Source organism: Carcharhinus amblyrhynchos, unplaced genomic scaffold (genome assembly GCF_965287045.1).
Source record: "Carcharhinus amblyrhynchos unplaced genomic scaffold, sCarAmb.v2.hapA scaffold_52, whole genome shotgun sequence".
Taxonomy (NCBI): Eukaryota; Metazoa; Chordata; class Chondrichthyes; order Carcharhiniformes; family Carcharhinidae; genus Carcharhinus; species Carcharhinus amblyrhynchos.
Genome location: NW_027649793.1, coordinates 1,343,271 through 1,363,671, shown reverse-complemented (window position 1 = coordinate 1,363,671; position 20,401 = coordinate 1,343,271). Strand labels below are relative to the sequence as shown.

At 48.9% G+C, this 20,401-nt stretch overlaps 1 protein-coding gene across 1 annotated transcript in view; it reads right to left on the bottom strand.

Moving 5' to 3' along the window:
* Positions 1-20,401, bottom strand: part of LOC145337550 (butyrophilin subfamily 1 member A1-like) — a 127,017-nt gene that overhangs the window by 69,245 nt on the left and 37,371 nt on the right. The window contains exons 7-8 of the mRNA XM_080182342.1: positions 13,803-13,829; positions 8,070-8,143 (exon numbers count right to left, since the gene is read on the bottom strand). Coding sequence (XP_080038468.1) covers positions 8,070-8,143; positions 13,803-13,829 — 101 coding nt within the window. The remainder of the gene's footprint in view (positions 1-8,069; positions 8,144-13,802; positions 13,830-20,401) is intronic.

Genomic DNA, 20,401 nt, shown 5'->3' with positions numbered 1-20,401 from the left:
GGGAGGGGGAGAGGAGGAGGAGGGAGGGAGGGAGAAGGGGGCGAGGGGAGGGGCGAGGAGGGAGGGGAGAGGGGAGGGGGAGAGGAGGGGAGAGGAGGGAGGGGGAGAGGAGGAGGGGGGGTAGCGGAGGAGGAGGAGGGGGGAGAGGAGGAGGAGGAGGGAGGGGAAGAGGAGGAGGAGGAGGGAGAGGAGGAGGAGGAGGAGGGAGGGGAAGGGGAAGAGGAGGAGGGAGGGGAAGGAGGAGGAGGAGGAGGGAGGAGGAGGAGGAGGAGGGAGGGGAAGGGGAGAGGAGGAGGGAGAGGAAGAGGAGGAGGAGGAGGGAGGGGAAGGGAAGGAGGAGGGAGGGAAGGGGAGGAGGAGGGAGGTGAAGAGGAGGGAGGCGAGAGGAGGAGGAGAAGGGAGGCGAAGAGGAGGAGGAGGAGGGAGGGGAAGGGAGGAGGAGGAGGGAGGGGAAGGGGAGGAGGAGGAGGGAGGTGAGGAGGAGGAGGAGGGAGGTGAAGAGGAGGAGGAGGGAGGGGAAGAGGAAGAGGAGGAGGGATGAAGGGGAAGAGGAGGAGGAGGGAGGGGAAGAGGAGGAGGAGGGAGGGGAAGAGGAGGAGGAGGGAGGGGAAGAGGAGGAGGAGGAGGGAGGGGGAGAGGAGGAGGAGGAGAGGAAGAGGAGGAGGGAGGGGGAGGAGGAGGAGGAGGAGGGGGAGAGGAGGAGGAGGAAGCGGCAGCGGAGGAGGAGGGAGGGGAGCGGAGGAGGAGGAGGGAGGGGAGAGGAGGAGGAGGAGGGAGGGGGAGAAGAGGAGGAGGAGGGAGGGGAGAGGAGGAGGAGGAAGCGGCAGCGGAGGAGGAGGGAGGGGAGCGGAGGAGGAGGAGGGAGGGGGAGAGGAGGAGGAGGAGGGAGGGGGAGAAGAGGAGGAGGAGGGAGGGGGAGAGGAGGAGGAGGAGGAGGGGGAGAAGAGGAGGAGGAGGGAGGGGGAGAGGAGGGAGGGGGAGAGGAGGAGGAGGTTGGGAGAGGAGGAGGCGGGGGAAGGAGGAACCGGGCATGGAGAGGAGGAGGAAGTGGAGGAGGGAGGGGGAGAGGTGGAGGAGGGAGGGAGGGGAGGAGTTGAGGAAGAGGAGGGAGTGGGAGAGGAGAGAAGGGGCGGAGGAGGGGGGAGGGGGCAGAGGAGGAGGGGGAGGGAGGGGTGGAGGTGGAGGGAGAGGGAGAGGAGGAGGGAGGGGGAGAGCAGAGTGAAGGGTGAACGGGAAGAAAAAGGGAGGGGAGGGACGTGGGGGGAGAAAAGGGGAGGGACGGGGAGAAGGGAGGGGATGGGAGAGTGGAGGAGGGGAGGGGGAAGGAGAGGGAAGGGGAGGGAGAGGGTCTGGTGGGAGAGGGGAGGGGGGTTTAGACGGTGGAAGGAAGAAGAAGAGGAGGAGGAGAGGGCAGGGAGGGAGGGGAGAGGGGAGGAGGGAGCAGGGAGGGAGGGGGAGAGGGAGGAGGGAGCAGGGGGGGAGGGGGAGAGGGGAGGAGGGAGCAGTGAGGGAGGAGGGGAGGAAGGGAGAGGGGAGGGAGGGAGAGTGGCAAGGGAGGAGAGGGGATGGAGGGAGTGGAAGGGGACGGGAGGGAGAGAGGAGAAGAGGTGAGGTAGGGGGAGAGGGGAGGGGGAGGGAGGAAGAGGATGGGTAGGGAGAGGGAATGAGTGAAGGGAGAGTGGATAGGCCAGGGGGAGACAGGGGAGGTGGGGCCGGAGTGGAAAGGGGTGAGTGGGAGCGGGTGAGAGAAGGGGGAGAGAGAGAGGGGGGCCAGGGAGTGGGAGAGGGGGAGACGGGGGGTAGTTGGGTGTGGAGGAGGGAGGGGTGGAGGGATGGGGAGGGAGGGGGGGAGGGGATGGGCCGGGTGGAGAGGGAGGGGGTCTGGGATGAGGAGAGGGTAGAGGGGAGGGGGAGGGACGGCGAGAAGGGAGGGAGAGGGAGGGAGGTGGAGAGGGGAGAGAGGGGGGTAGGGACAGTGAGGGTGAATTGAGGGGGGAGAGGGGAGTAGTGAGGGAGGGGGAAAGAGAGGGGAGGTAAAGAGAGGGGGAGAGGTGAGGGGGGCGGCTGAGAGGTGAGGTGAGTGGAAGAGAGGAGGGAGTGGGGAGGAGGAACAGGGAAGAGCGAGAGGGGAGGTGGGACAGGGAGGGAGATGAGCGAGGGAGAGGAGAGAGGAGATAGGCCAGGGTGGAAGAAGGAGAGGGGGATGAGGGGAGGGAGGGGGAGGATGTTTGAGGGGAGGGGAACAGGGAGTGGGAGAGCAGAGGGAGATGGGAGGGAGGGGAGAGGAGGAGGGACGGAGGGGAGAGGAGGAGGGTGGGAGGTGGAGGAGGAGGGAAGGAGGGAGGGGGAGGATGTTAGAGGGGAGGGAGATGGGAGGGAGGGGAGAGGAGGAGGGAGGGGGTGGAGGTGGAGGGAGGGAGGGGGGTGGAGGAGGAGAGAGGGAGGGGGTGGAGGAGGAGAGAGGGAGGGGGTGGAGGAAGGAGGGAGGGGAGAGGAGGGGGAGGTGGAGATGATGGGGAAGAGGAGGGGGAGAGCGAGAGGGAGGGAGCAGAGGGAATGAGGGGGTAGGTCGGGGGATAGGGAGGGGTGAAGAGGGAGGGGATAGAGGGAGGTATGGACAGGGTGAGGGAGGGACGGCTGAGGGGGAGGAAAAGGGAGAGGAAGGGGGAGTGGAGGAGAGAAGAATGGGAAGGGAGGGGAGAGGGATTAAGGAGGAGGGTAGGGAGAGAGGGTGGGGGTAGGGAAAGAGTGCGGAGGGTTAGGGAGTGAGGGGAGGTGGGGGGAGGGAGGAGAGGGGAGAGTAGAGAGGGAAGGAGCGGGTGGGGAGAGAGTTGATCGAGGATGGGTAGGGAGGGAGGAGGGGAGGAAAGGGGGGAAGGAGGGGTGGGAGAAGGGGGAAAGATGGTAGAGAGGGAAGAGAGGACAGAGGCGGACAGGGAGGGAGCGGGTGGGGAGAGAGGGGAGGAGGGAGTTGAGGGGGTGAGGGAGCATGAGTAGTGAGGGGAAGGTGGGAGGAAAGGGGGATGGTGGGGTTTTGGGGAGGGGACTGAGAGATTGAGGGAGGGGAGAGGGGGAGGAACAGATGGGTATTGAGAGAAGGGGAAGTGGGAGGAGTAGGGGATGGGGAGGAGGGGAGAAGGAAGGTAGGATGGAGAGGGAGGGAGATGGAGTGATTAATAGGGAGCAATGAGGGAGAGAGAGAGAGAATGATGTGGAGTGGATTAGAGGGGGGAGAGGTGGAGGGAGAGGAGCATGGTGAAGAGGAGGGGGTGGGGGAAGAGGGGGTGGAGGAGGGGGAACGGTGGAGGAGGACGGGGTTTGGGGGCAGAGGGAGTTGGGGGTTGGGGGAGAAGGGGAGGAGGAGGGGATGTGGAGGAGAGATGGGGGGAGAAGGAGGGCAGGAAGGAGAAGGGGTGAATGATAGGAAAGGAGTGAGGGAGGGCGAGGGGGAGGATGATGTGGAACGGGTGGGAGGGAGAGAGAGTGATGGGGAGAGGTGAGTCAGAGGGGCAAGCTGGAGAGTGGTGGAGGAGGGAGGAGGGAGAGGGTGAGGGAGTGAATGAGAGGGAGGGAGAGAGAGTGGGAGAGGGAAAGAAGGAGGAAGAGGAAGATGGAGTGGGTGAGAGGGATGGAGAGAAAAGGGTGAGAGGGAGGAAGGATGGATGGGGAGAGTGTGACATAGGGAGGGAGATGGAGGAGAGAGTGAGAGAGACGGTGAGGGAGAGAGGTATGGAAGAATGGAGTGAGGGGGAGAAGTGGAGGAGAGGGGAAAGGGAGGGAGTGAGAGAGGGATGAGGGAGTGCGGGAGGGAGGGGGCGGAAAGTGAAGGAGGTGGAAGGGGAGGGAGGGAGGAGGAGGGTAAGACAGGAGAGGGAGGGTAGGGATGATGGGACAGTGAGGTTGAGTGAGGGAGAGAGAGTGGGTGGGAGGATGAGGGTGACAGTGGGAGGCAAGAGGGAGTGAGATTGAGGGGGAGAAAGAGGGAGGGGCAGGGTAGGGAGAAGGGGGGGAGGGAGTGAGGGAGGAAGAGAGTAGGGGGGAGGGAGGCTGATAGAGATGAAGGATGATGGGAGAGGGAGGGAGGGTGATGGGAGGATTAGAGAAAAGGTGAGGGAGAGAGATAGAGAGGTTGGGAGGGTGAGGGAGAGAGACCTGATTTGATTTATTATTGTCACATGTATTAGCACACAGTGAAAAGTATGATTTCTTGCACACTATACAGACAGCACACCGTTCATCGAGAGAGGCTGGGAGACAGTGGAAAGGGAGGGAGTAGGGGAGAGGGAGGGAGAAGAAAGGGAGAGAAGGGAGGGGGAGGATACAGTGAGAGGGATACAGGGTGAAAGGGAGAGAGGCGGGAGAGAGAGAGAGGAGTGGGAGTGAGATGGGGAAAGGGAGAGACTGTGAGATGGGAGAGATGGAGATGGAGGGGGGAGAAGAAGGGAGGCAGGGAGTGAGGAGGGGGAGGACAGGAAGGGGGGCAGAAGGAGGAAGGGTGAGGGGAGGAAAGGGGGGGAGGTTGGGCAGGTTGGGAGACGGGGAGAGAGTGAGGGGGGGAGGGATGGAGGAAAGGTAGAGAGAGGGAGGAAGGTGAGGAAGAGGGATGGATGGGCAGGGTGGGAGAGAGGGGAGAGAGAGGGAGGGGGAGGATCTTCTCCATGATCATCCTCAACACCAATACCCCACAAGGCTGTGTTCTCAGTCCCCGACTATACTCCTTGTACACCTACGAATGTGGCCAAATTCCCCTCCAACTCGATTTTCAAGTTTGCTGATGACACCACCGTGGGTCAGATCTCAAACAATGACGAGACAGACTATAGGAATGAGATAGAGAATCTGGTGAACTGGTGTGGCAACAATAATCTCTCCCTCAATGTCAACAAAATGAAGGAGATTGTCATCAACTTCAGGAAGTGTAGTGAACATGCCCCTGTCAACATCAATGGGGACAAAGTTTCTAGGTGTCCAGATCACCAACAACCTGTCCTGGTCCCCCCATGGTGATACAATAGTTAAGCCCATCAATACCTCTACTGTCTTGGAAGACTCAGGAAATTTGGCAAGTGACTCTCATCAACTTTTACAGATGCACACAGAAAGCTTTCTGTGAATGTAGCCCAACCATCACACAAACCAGCCTCCCATCCATTGAATCTGACCACATCTCCTGCTGCCTCGGTAAAGCAGCCGGCATAATTACAGATCCCACGCAGCCCGGATATTCTCTCTTCCACTTTCTTCCATTGGCAAAAAGATGCAAAAGTCTGAGGTCAGTACCAACCGACTCAAGAACAGCTTCTTCCCTGCTGCTGACTTTTGAATGGACCTGCCTTGCACTGAGTTAATCTTTCTCTTCACCCTAGCGATGTCGCTGTTTCCTTCTCTATGAACAGTATGCTCTGTTTGTATAGCGTGAAAGAAACAATACTTTTCTCTGTGCTAATACATGTGACAATAATAAATTAAATTAAAGTGAGAAAGGATGGAGGGAGGTAGAGGGGAGAGAGTTGAGGGAGGGGAAAAGGGGGACAGAGGGAGAGAGTCGGAGGTGGGAGAGAGGCAGGAAGGGATAGCATCGGGGAGGGAATTTGAAGAGGTGAGGTGGGTGGGGAGAGGGAGGGATGGGGAGGATAAGGAAGGGAGGCAGAGGTTGAATGAATCATTAAGTATTTGTGGGGTTAGTGAGCGTGAGAGACTGTAGTCCACACAATGTGATCAACTCTTCATCTCACAGTAACTAGTGACTGATAACTAATGTTACCTCGATCAGCATTGCCCATATCCTGAAAACAACACTTTAAAAATACTGAGGGTTCTAATTTCTAATTGAAGCTGAATAATGTGGTCTCAGTCTTCACCAAATCCTACAGTGTAGGTGAGGCCCTTCAGCCCATCGAGTCTGCTCCAATGCATGAAAGGCCCTGACCTGCCCACCTCATCCCACTTGCCAGCACTTGGCCTATTGCCTTGAAATGTTATGGTGTGCCAAGTACTCATCCAGATACTTTTTAGAGGATGTGAGGCATCCCGTCTCCACCACCCTTCCAGGCAGCACATTCCAGACCATCACCACCCTTTGGGTAAAAAGGTTTTTCCTCAAATCCCCCCCTAAACCTCCCACCCCTCAATTTTAAGTTGTGTACTCTTGCAATTGACCCTTCAACTAAGGGGAACAGCTGCTTCCTATCGACCCTGTCCATGCCCTCATAAACATGAGCATCTCAATCAGATTGCCCCTCAGTCTTCTCTGCTCCAGAGAAAACAATCCAAGCCTATCTAACCTCTCTTTACAACTTAAATATTCCATCCCAGGCAAGATCCTGGTCAATCACCTCTGCACCCGTTCCAGTGCGTTCATGTCCTTTCTATAATGTGATGACCAGAACTGTACACAGTACTCCAGCTGTGGCCTCACCAGAGTTCTATACAACTCCATCGTGACCTCTCTGCTTTTGTAATCTATTCCCTGATTGATAAAGGCGAGTGTACCATCTGCCTTTTTCACCATCTTTTGCCTTCAGAAATCTATGAACAAACATGCCAAGGTCCCTTTGTTCTTTGGAACTTCCCAGTGCCAGACTTCTTAAATTATACTTCCTTGTCAAATTACTCCTTCCAAAGTGCATCAGTTTACACTTTTCAGGGTTAAATTCCATCTGCCACTTATCCGCCCATTTGACCATCTCATCTATATCTTCGTGTAACCCAAGACACTCAACCTCACTATTAACCACTCAGCCAATCTTTGTGTCATCAGCAAACTTACAGAACTCACCCCTCCCACATAGTTATCTATATCATTTTCTTATCAATGACAAACAATAGGGGGCCCAGCACAGATCCCTGCGGTATGCCACAGGTAGCTGGCCCCCAATCAGTAAAGCAGCCGTATGTCACCACCCTCTGATTCCTACCACTCAGCCCATTATGAATCCACCTTATCAGATCACCCTGTATCCCATGTACATTAGCCTTCTTAATAAGTCTCCCATGTTACTGATGTTCAGCTGGGGAAAGTCACCATGTTGGAGAGGCTGAAGAGGCAAGTCTGACCATCACCCATACACACAGAAGCTGAACTTGTCCTTTCAGCTGATAACACCCATGGGCTCCATGTAAATGTGGAATTGGAGAGACTCAAGTACGGATGGAGCCTTGGGGATCACTGGAGGAGACTGTAACCAGAGGTGGGGTTGGGGTGGGGGGTGGAGGGGAGTAGAAATAAGAAATCAATGGAATTAAATCAAGCAGGATTGAAAAGAGTGGGTAATCAGCTCATTGCCCAGATAGGAAAGACAATAAACTATCATATAATTTCTTCTCACATACAGTGACATTCTGAAAATACAGACATGGGGGTAATTGTAACCTCACTCTCCAGATAGATGGGATCTGGTGGAACAGTGATTCCAGATTGGATGTTAAACCAAGGCCTGTCCAATGGAGAGGAAAGAATCCCCACAATGAACAATTCTTGCTATTAGCTGCAACAATTGCATTCCCCTCTGTGAAGTACAAACCTCCACATGGCAAATGTATTTGAAATGTATGTGAAACATTTCCTAATCAGAACAAATGACCGAACTGGGAAAATATCAAGCAATGCAGGGGATTTTGCAGGATCACTCAGCATTGTCCCTCCAAGCACATCGACCCACACAAAGGACCATGACCACAACTGCTAACACAGACCTTCTGCCCACTCCCACACTCAACTAATCCCCAGAAACCAAGAGCAGCAAGCTGTCTCAACCTCTTGACCTAATCATGTTAAGAACCCTGGATATATCAACGCTCTCATTCCAAGCATCATGCAATCAGAATGTATCTGCAACACAACAGCTTTACAGTGTAAATTACAACTAAATATTGAACAGCTTTATAAAATATATTCACAGATGTATGGTTAATATGTGAAATATTTGCAGTAACATGGTAACTGTTATATTGTTTCAGTGAATGGAAATAGTAGGAATAAAGCAGCTCAATTAAAAAAAATAAAAATACAATTTGGTCTTTCAGCATTGACACTGAAATATTCAGGAACTGTGCTTCGATGTTTATTATAAATTAGGAGACAGTTTATTGAATTGTATCATTGTTCTGTACTTACCATAATCTATTTCCACTTCATCACAACCTGCATGAAACAAAAATATTTAATATCTCCATTTCTTGCTGTCAGTTAAAAGTCTCAAATGTATTTTCACACATTGGGAACAAGCGATCCCCTCAAGCACAAAAACAGGAAATGGGAGACGTTCTTTAAAACTGACTTCGCTCTGACAAAGGATCGTCTAGACTCAAACCATTGGCTCTATTCTATCCCCACAGATGCTGTCAGACCTGCTGAGATATTCCAGCATTTTCTGTTTTAGTTCAGATTCCAGCATCCGCAGTATTTTGCTTTTATCCCCTCAGTCAGACTGAAAGGTTAGTCATGGCACGAATGAATTCCAGCCTCTTGGATTTCCAGGATCTACTACAGTTCGCCTGTCACTGCAACAAGTCCACAGAAACTTTACAAATCCAACTTAGAAAGCATACTTTCTGGTTGTATCACAGCTTAGTATGGCTCTTGCTCTGCCCAAGACCGTTACAAACTACAAAAAATTGTAAATGTAGCCCAATCCATCACGCAAACCAGCCTCCCATCCACTGACTTTGTCTCGGCAAAGCAACCAGCATAATTAAGGACCCCATGCATCCCAGACATTCTCTCTTCCACCTTCTGTCGAGAGAAAGATACAAAAGTCTGAGGTCGCGTACCAAACGACTCAAGAACAGCTTCTTCCCTGCTCCATCAGACATTTGAATGAACCTACCTTGCATTAAGTTGATCTTTCTCTACAGCCTACCTATGAATGTAACACTACATTCTGCACTCTCTCATTTCCTTCTCTATGAATGTTATGCTTTGAATAGCATGCAAGAAACAATACTTTTCACTGTATACTAATCCATGTGACGATAATAAATCAAATATAATCAAAAATCAAAGAACCATCACTGCTAGGTTAGAATCCAATCTGCATCAAATGTTCTGAAACACTTTTTAGCCTTCTAGACACAACACTGAATTGAACAATTTCCAATCTAACCCTCTGCCCCCATTCTTTAAGAGGACGGCTGTTGTTACTGATTCTGTTTTTCCCATTTATACCTTCTCTTGTTTCTCACTTATCCCATTTCCATCTCTCCTTTTGTCTTACACCATCACCCCTTTTATCACTTCGATCTCTCCTGTCTTCCACCCTATCACAATCTTCCCCTTTGTTCTATTTCTATGTCTCCCATTTCCTTTCTCTGTACTTGTTTAAAACCTGTTCCATCTCTAACTTTTTCCAGTTCAGACAAAAGATCACTGACCTGAAACATTGGGGCTGGATTTTCAGGCTTTGCAATGATTCAGGCTCTTTAAAACTGACAGACAGGTCCTGATTCCAGGATTCCCAACCACATTCCTGGCTGTCTGATTTTTGGGAATGCCTTTATTCTGGTTCATGGTGAAAGCCCACAACAAGGTAAATGAGCTTGTTGTGCACACTGAAATTGGCCAGTACGATGTTGTGGGCATCACAGAGACTTGGCAGCAAAAGGAACAGGGCTGGGATTTAAATATCCAAGGATATGTGTCCTATCGGAAGGACAAGCAGATGGGCAAAGGTGGTGGGGTTGCATTGTTAGTAAAAAATGAAGTTAAATCGATAGCAGGAAGCGATATAGGATCAGATGGTATAGAATCTCTGTGGGTAGAGTTGAGGAATCGCAAAGGTAAAAAGACCCTGATGAGAGTTATGTACTGGCCCCCTAGCAGTAGCCAGTAGTGGGGCAGAAAATAAATCAGGAGATAGAAAAGTCATGTAAAAAAAGGCAATATTACAATAATCATGCGGGACTTCAATATGCAGATGGACTGGGAAAATCAGATAGGTAGTGGATCACAAGAAAAGGAATTTTGGAATGTCTAAGAGATGGTTTTTTGGAACAGCTTGAGACAAAGCCTACTAGGGAACAGGCAATTCTGGATTTGGTAATAAATACTGAGGCAGACAAGATTAGTGAACCTAAGGTGAAGGAACTCTTAGGAGGCAGTGACCACAATATGATAGAATTTATCCTGCAGTTTGAGAGGGAGAAGCTGCAGTCAGATGTAATGGTATTACAGTTAAATGAAGGTAATTACAAAGACATGAGGGAGGAGCTGGCCAGAGTTGATTGGAAAGGGAGCCGAGCAGGGAAGACAATGGAACAGCAATGGCAGGAGATTTTAAGAGTTATTCGGGAGGCATGACAGAAATTCATTCCCAAGGAGGAGGAAACATGCTAAGGGGAGGACGAGGCATCTATGGCTGATGAGGGAAGTCAAGGGCAGCACAAAAGCAAAAGAGAAAGCATACAAAGTGGCAAGGTTTAGTGAGAAACCATAGGATTGTGAAGCCTTTAAAAGCAAGCAGAAAAAACAACCAAAAAAGCAATAAGGAGGGAGAAGATGAAATAATGAGTGTAAGCTAGCTAGTAATATAAAAGAAGATAGGAAGTTTTTTTTCAATATATAAAAGGTAAGCGAGAGGCAAAGACAGCCATTGGACCAATGGAAAATGAGGCTGGAGAAGTAATAATAGGAAACAAAGCAATGGCAGAGGAACTGAATAATTACTTTGCGACAGTCTTCATGGTGGAAGACACCAGTGGGATGCCAGAGGTCCAGGAGGGTCAGGGGCACAGGTGAGTGTAGTGACCATCACTAAGGAGAAGGTTCTGGGGAAACTGAAAGGTCTGAAGGTGGATAAATCTGGATGGACTACACCCCAGAGTTCTAAAAAAGATAGCTGAGGAAATTGTGGAGGCATTGGTGGTGATCTTTCAGGAATCACTGGAGGCAGGGAGGGTTCCAGGGGACTGGAAAGTAGCTAATGTAATTCTGCTGTTTAAGAAGGGAGAAAGACAGCAGACAGGGAATTATAGGCCGGTTAGCCTGACTTTGGTCATTGGCAAGATTTTAGAGTCCATTATTAAAGATGAGATTGCAGAGTGCTTGGAGGCACATGATAAAGTAGGTCTGAGTCAGCATGGCTTTGTCAAGGGGAGGTCATATCTGACAAATCTGTTAGAGTTCTTTGAGGAGGTAATAAGGACGTTAGATAAAGGAGAACCAGTTGACATAGAACACAGAACACTACAGCACAAACAGGCCCTTTGGCCTACAAGTTGCACCAATCATATCCATACCCACCAGGCCTATCTATAACTCTCAATCCCATTAAATCCCATGTACTCATCCAGAAGTCTCTTAAAAGACCCCACGAGTTCGCCTCTACCACCACCGACGGCAGCCAATTCCACTCACTCACCACCCTCTGAGTGAAAAACTGACCCCTGACATCCCCTCTGTTAACATGATTTATTTAGATTTCCAGAAGGCCTTTGACGAGGTGCAACATAGGAGACTGTTCAATAAGTTAAGCATCCATGGTGTTAATGGTAAGATCCTGGCATGGATAGAGGATTGGCTGACTGGCAGAAGGCAGTAAGTGGGGATAAAGGAGTATTTTTTCAGGATGGCAGCCTGTGGCTAGTGGTGTGCCTCAGGGGTCAGTGCTGGGACCACAACTTTTCACAATATATATTAATGATTTGGAGGAAAGAACTGAAGGCACTGGTGCTAATTTTGTAAATGATACAAAGATATGTAGAGGGACAGGTAGTATTGAGGAAGCAGGGTGGCTGCAGAGGGACGTGGACAGGTTAGGAGAATGGGCAAAGAACTGACAGATGGAATTCAATGTGGAAAAGTGTGAGGGTACACATTTTGGCAGGAGGAATGGAGGCACAGACTATTTTCTAAATGGGAAAATGCTTAGGAAATCAGAAACACAAAGCGACTTGGGAGTCATTGTTCAAGATTCTCTTGAGGTTAATGTGCAGATTCAGTCGACAGTTCGGAAGGTAAATGCAATGTTAGCATTCACATCGAGAGGGCTAGAATAAAAGAGCAGGGATGTACTTCTGAAACTGTATAATGTTCTGGTCACACAGAGATCGATAGGTTCTTGATTAATAAGGGGGTCAAGGGTTATGGGGAAAAGGCAGGAGAATAGTGATGAGAAAAATATCAGCCATGATTGAATGGTGGAGCAGACACAATGGGCCGAGTGGCCTAATTCTGCTCCTATGTCTTATGGTCTATGGTCTATATCCAGCATTCTCCTCCACCCTATCCCTGTAACCCCACACATTTACCATAGCTAATCCGACTAACCTACACATCTTTGGACATTAAGGGACAATTTAGTATGGCCAATCTACGTGACCTGCACATTTTTGGACTGCGGGAGAAAACCAGAGCACCCAGAGAAAATCCAAACAGATTTGCACCACATACCAAGGAAGCGTCCAGGGCTAATACATCTTGAGTGGATCAGAGACCCTGGATATCTTCAAGGGATCGCACAGGATCCAAAGCTGGTTTCTCAGTGACAAAAGATACCAAAGAACATGGCTGATGACATCCATGCGGTGGCCTCTGACCTCTGCAGAGACGAGGTAGAATGAGGCTCACGCTGCTTCCTGAGCACTGGTGTAACATATCATAGAACATAGAACACTACAGCGCAGTACAGGCCCTTCGGCCTGTATCATAGGGATCCTAAAGATGCTACTCCAATGTCTGGACAGATTTGGCAGTTCACTCCAGTACACTTCCCAGAGCGTCACACAGATCATTGTGCCTTGCTGTGCGCTATACAACCTAGATTATAGGGAAGGATTTACAGTATTTACATCTCATGTGATCAGTCCACAATTCTTATACACTTACTAGGTACAAACAAGGAACTGAAACCTGACAGCTGAACCAAACCAGAATGCTGCTGTCACTTTCACCCATTTCTGGCATATTACAAAGGAGTTCTTTGTAATAACAACTATTCTGGATTAAGAGTCAAATTGTGGTGCAGTGTGACCTCTTTTTTCCACTTTTGAATGGGTATCTGGAGTGGAAGAAAAAATTGAGTGAAGGGTCCCATCCTGATCAAGTGCAGTTGTCTCTGACAGATTAACCAATCGGTAAATTCTCTCTAACACTCCTTCAAAAACAATTAGCAGAAAAGAGTGGCGAGAAAGGGAAAACAGCAAAATAAATAGAAATTTGGCACAACATATTGCAGTTTCTGATATAATGATGAAATAAATGTGTAGGTTTCACTAATTTGGAACATTATGCTGTTTCACTCAGTATTCTGCCCCCTCACCCGAAGTATATTTTCAACAAAGTGCATTCCAGCAAAAAATAATTACAGAAAGACAACAACACTTTTAATGAGAAAGGACAGAGTCTAACTAATTACACCAGAAAAGGATAATATCTAAGCCTCTGAACTACCCAGAGTCAAAGGTGAAAGGTCATGAGAGGACTTGCATGGAGGTAAAAAACAAATAAAGGTTGATGGTTCTGAGATATTACATTCCCAAATCTATCAATATTTCACACAATGCAGCAACCAGATTCAAACATGAAAAGACACTGAACCCACAGAACCACCCAATCCTAAAGGGTAAAGGTAATCCCACTGTACCACCCAGTATTAGTTGGACTACAGCAGGAAGTTTTAACATAAAAAGGTGCAAGGTTCACAGGAATGTAAAATAGTCAAAATCATTGGCATAGACTTTTCATGAAAATACAAATGGGATATAAAAACTCTGCATAGAGCTTTATCTTAAACATTCCTCAATTCCCATAATGTGAAACTGGAATTTTATTATTCAGTCACTGAAATGGTTTTTAAATAGCTTACCTTCCAAAGTACAAAACAACTGTAGTTCTGAAAGGCAAGAACATAGGAATGTGTTAGTGTGGGTCTACAAACAGAACACAACTCAATATGCTTCCTAAGTAGAAAATTAAACTCTTAAAACAGATAAGAATGAATAAATGATCATATGAATAGATGATCACATTTTAATATTATAAAACTCAAGTTTAAGACTTGACAGAATTTACAATTGATGGGTGTAATTTTACAACTCATTGCGACAGGGATGAGGCTATAAAATTCAATGTGCTTTTCACAAGTCCATTAACATCGCAGGAAAGTAAAATTCCACCATCAGAAGGTTTCTTCATCTTTCACAAAATGTTCCAGTGCTGATACAATGGGCTGTATCTCAGCAACATTCACTTTCTGTTCAGTTAATGACAGTGCCCAATGCACCATTCAGATTAAACATGGGCAGTGATAGGATAATATTTAGAGTGCATGTACATCATTTTGAATTTTTAGCAGTCCTGTCTATTCATCATTATTTACTTACACATATGTTCTGAAGCTTTGCTATTTTCACATTGTTAATCACGAATCAGACCCTCTCTGATCAATTCACTGAAACCCTCTCTGCTCACACCCTTCTTGCCCTCTACTTCCCTCTGTGTCCACCTTGCTCCCCAAAACACCAACTGTGGCTATTTCAAATTCCCAACTGGAAGCAGTAAAAGAGCAATTACAGATTGTGGCACGGTAGCACAGTGGTCAGTGCGGCTGCTTCACAGCTCCAGGGACCTGGGTTCGATTCCCAGCTTGGGTCACTGTCTGTGTGGAGTTTACACATTCTCCTCGTGTCTGTGTGGGTTTCTTCTGGGTGCTCCGGTTTCCTCCCACAGTCCAAAGATGTGCGGGTTAGGTTGATTGGCCATGTTAAAATTGCCCCTTAGTGTCCCGGGATGCATAGGTTAGAGGGATTAGTGGGTAAAATATGTAGTGATCTGGGGGTAGGGCCTGGATGGGATTGTGGTCGGTGCAGACTCGATGGGCTGAAGGGTCTCTTTCTGCACTGTAGGGTTCTATGATTCAGATCATCAAGGCGGAAACATTACAGGTACAAATCAAGCATTTTTATAATTCTTTCACAGGATGTGGGTGTTGCTGGCTAGGTCAACACCTGTTACCTATTCTTTCTAGATCCTTCTTGAACCGCTGCAGTCCCTGAGGTATAGGTACACCCACAATGCCGTTCCAGAGGGAATTCCAGGATTTTGACCCAGTGACAGTGAAGATACATTTCCAATTCAGGAAAGGGAGCGGCTTGGTGGGAAATGTGCAGGTGATGGTGTCCCCACACTCCTGCTCCCCTTATCTTTCTAGAAGGCAGAGTTCATAGGATTGGAAAGTGCTGTCATAGCAACCTTGGGATGTTGGTGCAGTGCATCTTGTAGATGGTATATCCAGCTGTCACAGTAAGTTGTTGGTGGAGGGAGTACACAAGGAGGAAAGATTGTTGGCAGGAAGGGGCTCTGGTGGGGGGCATGGCAGTGATTTTATGGAACCTGCAACAGTGGGAAATGTGACTTGTGCAGAGACTGAGGGCATGTTTGTGATGTGTTGGTTCTCACACATTCTGTGGCAGGTTTCTAATACATCTGCACACCACAAGTACTCACTGGTACAAAACATTTTTAAACTAATCCTCCCTGAGAACCTTGTGGAACTGGATTGGTATTTGTTTTAAAGATGGTGTGCACCAGTCAGCATTGTGCGGCTGGGTCTGAGGTCAGTGGATTTCCGAGTTGAACTCTGTGCAGAAGGAAAGGGAGCAGGAGAACTGCAGCCTGTACGGATATTCAGGACTGGAAAGGGGTTAGGGGCTGGGGTTGAGTGGGCAGTTGAGCTGGTGAGTATTGAAATGTTGGATCTTGGGTTTAGGGCAACGTAGGAGAGGGCTACAAGGAAGGACAGAGGGTGAAGTTTAGGTGCAGGGAGATGTGTAGAAGGGAAGGGCCTCACATCCTGGGTGTGGTGGTACTGAGAGGAGGTTGGGGTGGTTACAGGGAGGGTGAGATGATTGAGGGACCGAACAGGCAGGTTGGTGCAGCTAACATTCTGTTTCTGTGGGTTCAATTGTGGATGTTGGGTAGAAGAGTGCACCGACATAGTCACAAGGAGAAATCAGGGTCAATACGGCACAGAATCAATATCATGGTCAGGTATTCAAAGATTTTGTAGGAGCACAGGATCAGAAAGATTGAGGGTGATGACAAGATGGTTTCGGGTTGGAGTGGGCATCTTTACAAATGTAGGTCCAGATTAAAAGTGATATGGTCCAGGGTAAGGGGCAAATTTCAAGGGTCATAGAGGGAAGTGGCAATGTAGAGTGGGTCAAGGGAGATGGGGAAAAGCACAAAGGTGACAGGAGGAGGGTGGAAATTACAAGGACGATGATCAAAGCTCACACACACATTTTGTAGGATTTCACAATCAAGGAATGCAGATATAAGTGGAGGAAGATTCGTGTTGTGTGGGTGGATCTCTAGGTGTGAACAATTTGAGAATTAAAGGAACTTACTGCTCATTAGTTCAATGGATGGGAATCACGGACAAGCATGTTCTCATCTCTGTGTCTGACTCTAAACATCTTGCAATGAGTGCCACACCCATGGGTCTCAATCAGCCTCTATTCCTGAAACCTCGGGAGCAGGAGAAGACACAAAGGAAGAGAGCTCGGCCACTAACTGAGACCACACCACCAACAACAGACCAGAGGGAGAGGCTGGTCTGGATGCAGGCATCCCTGGAAGGCATTTTCAAAGACAGGTACTAACGTGTCGATGGGTCCTTAAGACAAAAACTATCGGCAGATATCTGAGAGAATTCCAGAGACAACTGAGATGTTCCACGAAATCATCACTGAGATCCTTGGAATTTTTCACTAAGACCTGCTGTCATGTGGATTTGGTGGAACCACAGGTCACTGTCCATCAAGATCACTGCTTCACTCAACTTCTTCATCTGTGGAGGTTTCCAGGGCACAACAGGTGACTCATGGCATATTCTAGCCTGCCACAAGGAAATAGGAGGTAACCCATACCTTCTTCAATTGTGCCAATACCTTCATCCACTTCCTCATTGATGATGACAGTCAGTGAGTGAGTTCAGTGGCCTTTGGTGCCATTGCTCATTTCTCTCGGGGTCATTATGTGGACTTTAGAGTTCCCGGTAACCAACCAGCAGCAACTGTGAATCACCTGGGCTTTCATTCCCTCAATACGTGGTCTGTGACCACAGGAGAAGAATCATGCAGGGCTGTGCTCATTTCCCAGGGAGATAACAGGGTGAATTTTGAGGAAGATGAGAAGATGTTGCTAACCTTCTGCTAATGTACCCTAGTGCTGGTACACAGTGAAATGTGAATCATTCATATTGTGTTGATTCTTGTTATGGTTTAGTTTGTTCTCCACTACAGGTCATGTCCATGAAAGGTCAAGGCCACAGACCATCCCAGAGCCAGAAAGCTCCACCTCTGCGCAGTGTCCCAGAGGATGAACCATCACCTCCTTCTTCAGCAACCTCCATCAGAGCAGTTACACCTACACTGTGGAGTAGCGGGGGGGTGCATTGGAAGTTGGGGGCAAGGGGCAATCACACTTAGGTTCAGGAACACAATCTGGTGAACACAGCACAAATACTTTCCCGTGGCGGAGGGAGGATGTGTCTCCTGATTTTCAGGACTGCTGGGGATCAGGCCACTGCTGATGCCAATGCTGAAGACAGGTTGCTGGTCCTGGCCATAAGAAACCAGCTGGACATTGAACAGAGGTTAGGGGAACAGAAGGTGATGATACCAGAGATTGTGCACAGCTTTGTAAGGGGTATGGAGGAGCCTATGATTGCCATGATATCCATCATGTACCGGACATTTGAACGTACGGCTTCCTCTATATGTTCTTTTGACCTGCTTTCCATGTGCTAGCCATGGGCTTAATGCAGCAGTGGCTCAGGGACAGGATGATATTGTCCCTGGACTTCTGTCTCCTTAGGAAGACAGGGAGGAGCTTTCATAGACCAGATGGAGAAGAAGAAATGCCAGCAGCCTGGTCAATCACCCTCGCCATCTGCCAGGGATCTCCCCATCTCTGCCCCAGCAATCTCCATCACACCCTCTTAGCTTTTGAGAGAAGCCCAAGCCAGCCACTTCACCTCCTGTCCAGCTCGTCTCCTTCACTATTTTGCATCCGTGTTCGCTATGATTGCAAAATCCCCTGAAACTGGGAAAACGGGAATCATACTAGTTTTCTGATTCTCCCTGCCCTCACTGGTGATACAACAAGATTCCCACCCAGGAAGGTCAGAAACCTCATTTCAATAAATTTTAACTATTGGGTTTCCCAATCCTATCATCCCCTCACATTTGGAATTTCTCCCTCACTGACGAGGGTGAACCAGGGTTCCAGGGGACAGTGCCGGGGGGAGGAGGGATTCCGCTTATTGGTTTAGGGTCCCTGTGAGGGGGGAGTTCCCTTTGTGCAGATGGGGGGGTTCCCTGTGACCTGGAGGGGTGCTATCGGAAATTAGGGAGCCCCTTTTCCTGGCTGCAGCTTTTTCAGGCCCTGCTTACCAGTTTGACAGCATAGGCCATGCTATCATGGTTCTGGGAGGGAGGGGAGGGGGTGAGGTCAGAGATGTGGGAAGAGTCAAATCTAGTTGAGTGCCCTGTTAACCACATCGGGAGAGAACAAAGGACAAAGAATAGTGCAGGAACAGGCCCTTCAGCCCACGTGCCTATGCCGACACATAAAACCTTTCTAAACTAAAGATCTTTTGCCGCTACCCAGTCCGTATCCCTCTATTCCCTGCCGATTCATGTACCTGTCAAGATGCCTCTTAAACATTGCTATTGTATCTGCTTCTCCCACTTCCTCTGGCAGTGCATTCCACCCTCTGTGTAAAAACGTGCCTCTCACATCTCCTTTAAACTTTACACCTTTACCTTAAACCTATGTCCCCTAGTAACTGACATTTCCACCCTGGGAAAAAGACTTTGACTATCCATTCTACCCACGCCTCTCATAATTTGTAAACTTCTATCAGGTCGTCCCCTCAGCCTCGAACGTTCAAGTGAAAACAAATCACTTTGTCCAATCTCTTCTCAGAGCTAATACCCTCTAAACCAGGTAACATCCTGGCAAACCTTTTCTGTAACCTCTCCAAAGTCTCCACATCCTTCTGGTCATGTGGCAACCAGAACTGTACACAATATTCCAAATGTGGCCCAAATAAAGTTCTCTACAGCTGCAACATGACTGTAATCTTGGTTAAGGATCAAAGCAGAAATGTCAGAGACACCATTTTCGAAGGTGACATCATCAGAACAAATGTGACAGAGGCAAAGAAACGAGGAAAATGGGATGGAGTCTTTCAGGGAGTGGAGTGTGAGGGGCTGCTGTCGAGGATGCTGTGGGAATCAGTGGATTTATATTGAATATTGGTGGTCAATCTATCGCTGGAAATGGAGACAGAGGCCAAGGAAGGGAAGTGTCAGAGATGGATCAAGTGAAGGTGAGAAAAGGATGGAAATCTATAAATTTATCCAGGTCCAGGAAAGAGCATGAAACAGCACCGATACAGTCATCAATGTAATGGAGAAAGAGTTGCAGGAGCAGGTCTGAGTAAGACTAGAACAAGGTTTGAGAAACCCCACAAAAACACAGATATAACTGGGGTCCATTGGGTACCCATAGGCACATCTTTAATTTGCAGGAATTGAGTGAAGTTCTAGGAGAAATTGTTGAGTGATGAAACAAGTTCAGCCAGTTGGAGGAGAGTGCTGGTGGATGTGGATGGAAATTGTTTGGGCCTCAGCTCAAGGAAGAAGCGGAGAATCCTCAGACCCTCTTGGCGGGGATGGAGGTGTGGAGGGTTTGGACATCCAGAGTTAAGAAGAAGTGGTTAGTGCCAGAGAACTGGAAATTGTTGATATGGGCATCAGAGGAATCATAAATGTAGGTGGGAGAAACTAGACAAGGGAGAGAAGATGGACTCAAGATCAAAAGAAATGAGTTCCATGGACAGGATCAGGCTAATACACTGGTTTACCCAGGAGCCTTGCTTACAGGTTTTGGAAAGGTGGTAGAAGAGGGCTCTGCACTGTTGGAAGACAATGAGGGGGGATGCTGTGGAGGGAAGATCACCAGAGGCAATGAGGTCAGTGACAATCCTGGAAACAACGGTTGATGTTCGGTGGTGGGGTTGTGGTTGGGGGGGATAGGAGGAGGTATCTAAGAGTTGATGCTCAGCCTCTGTGAGGTAGAGGCCAGTATGCCAGATAATAATGGCACCACATTTGTCAGTATGTTTGACCATAAGGTCAGGGTTGAACTTAAGGGAACTGAGTGCAGCAAGTTCAACAGACAGGTTGGGGTGGGGTGGGGTGAGAGGGGCAGAGAAATTAAGATGGTCAATGTGGCACGACAGTGTTCAATCAAAAGATCAAGAGCAGATCGGAGGCCAAAGGGTGAGGTCCAGGTAGAGGGAGAATAATGGAGGCCAGTGAATTGAACATGGGAAAGACTCCTGCCGGAAGAAGTTGGAAATGGTGGCAGAAGAGTTTAGCATTGTGCCAAACC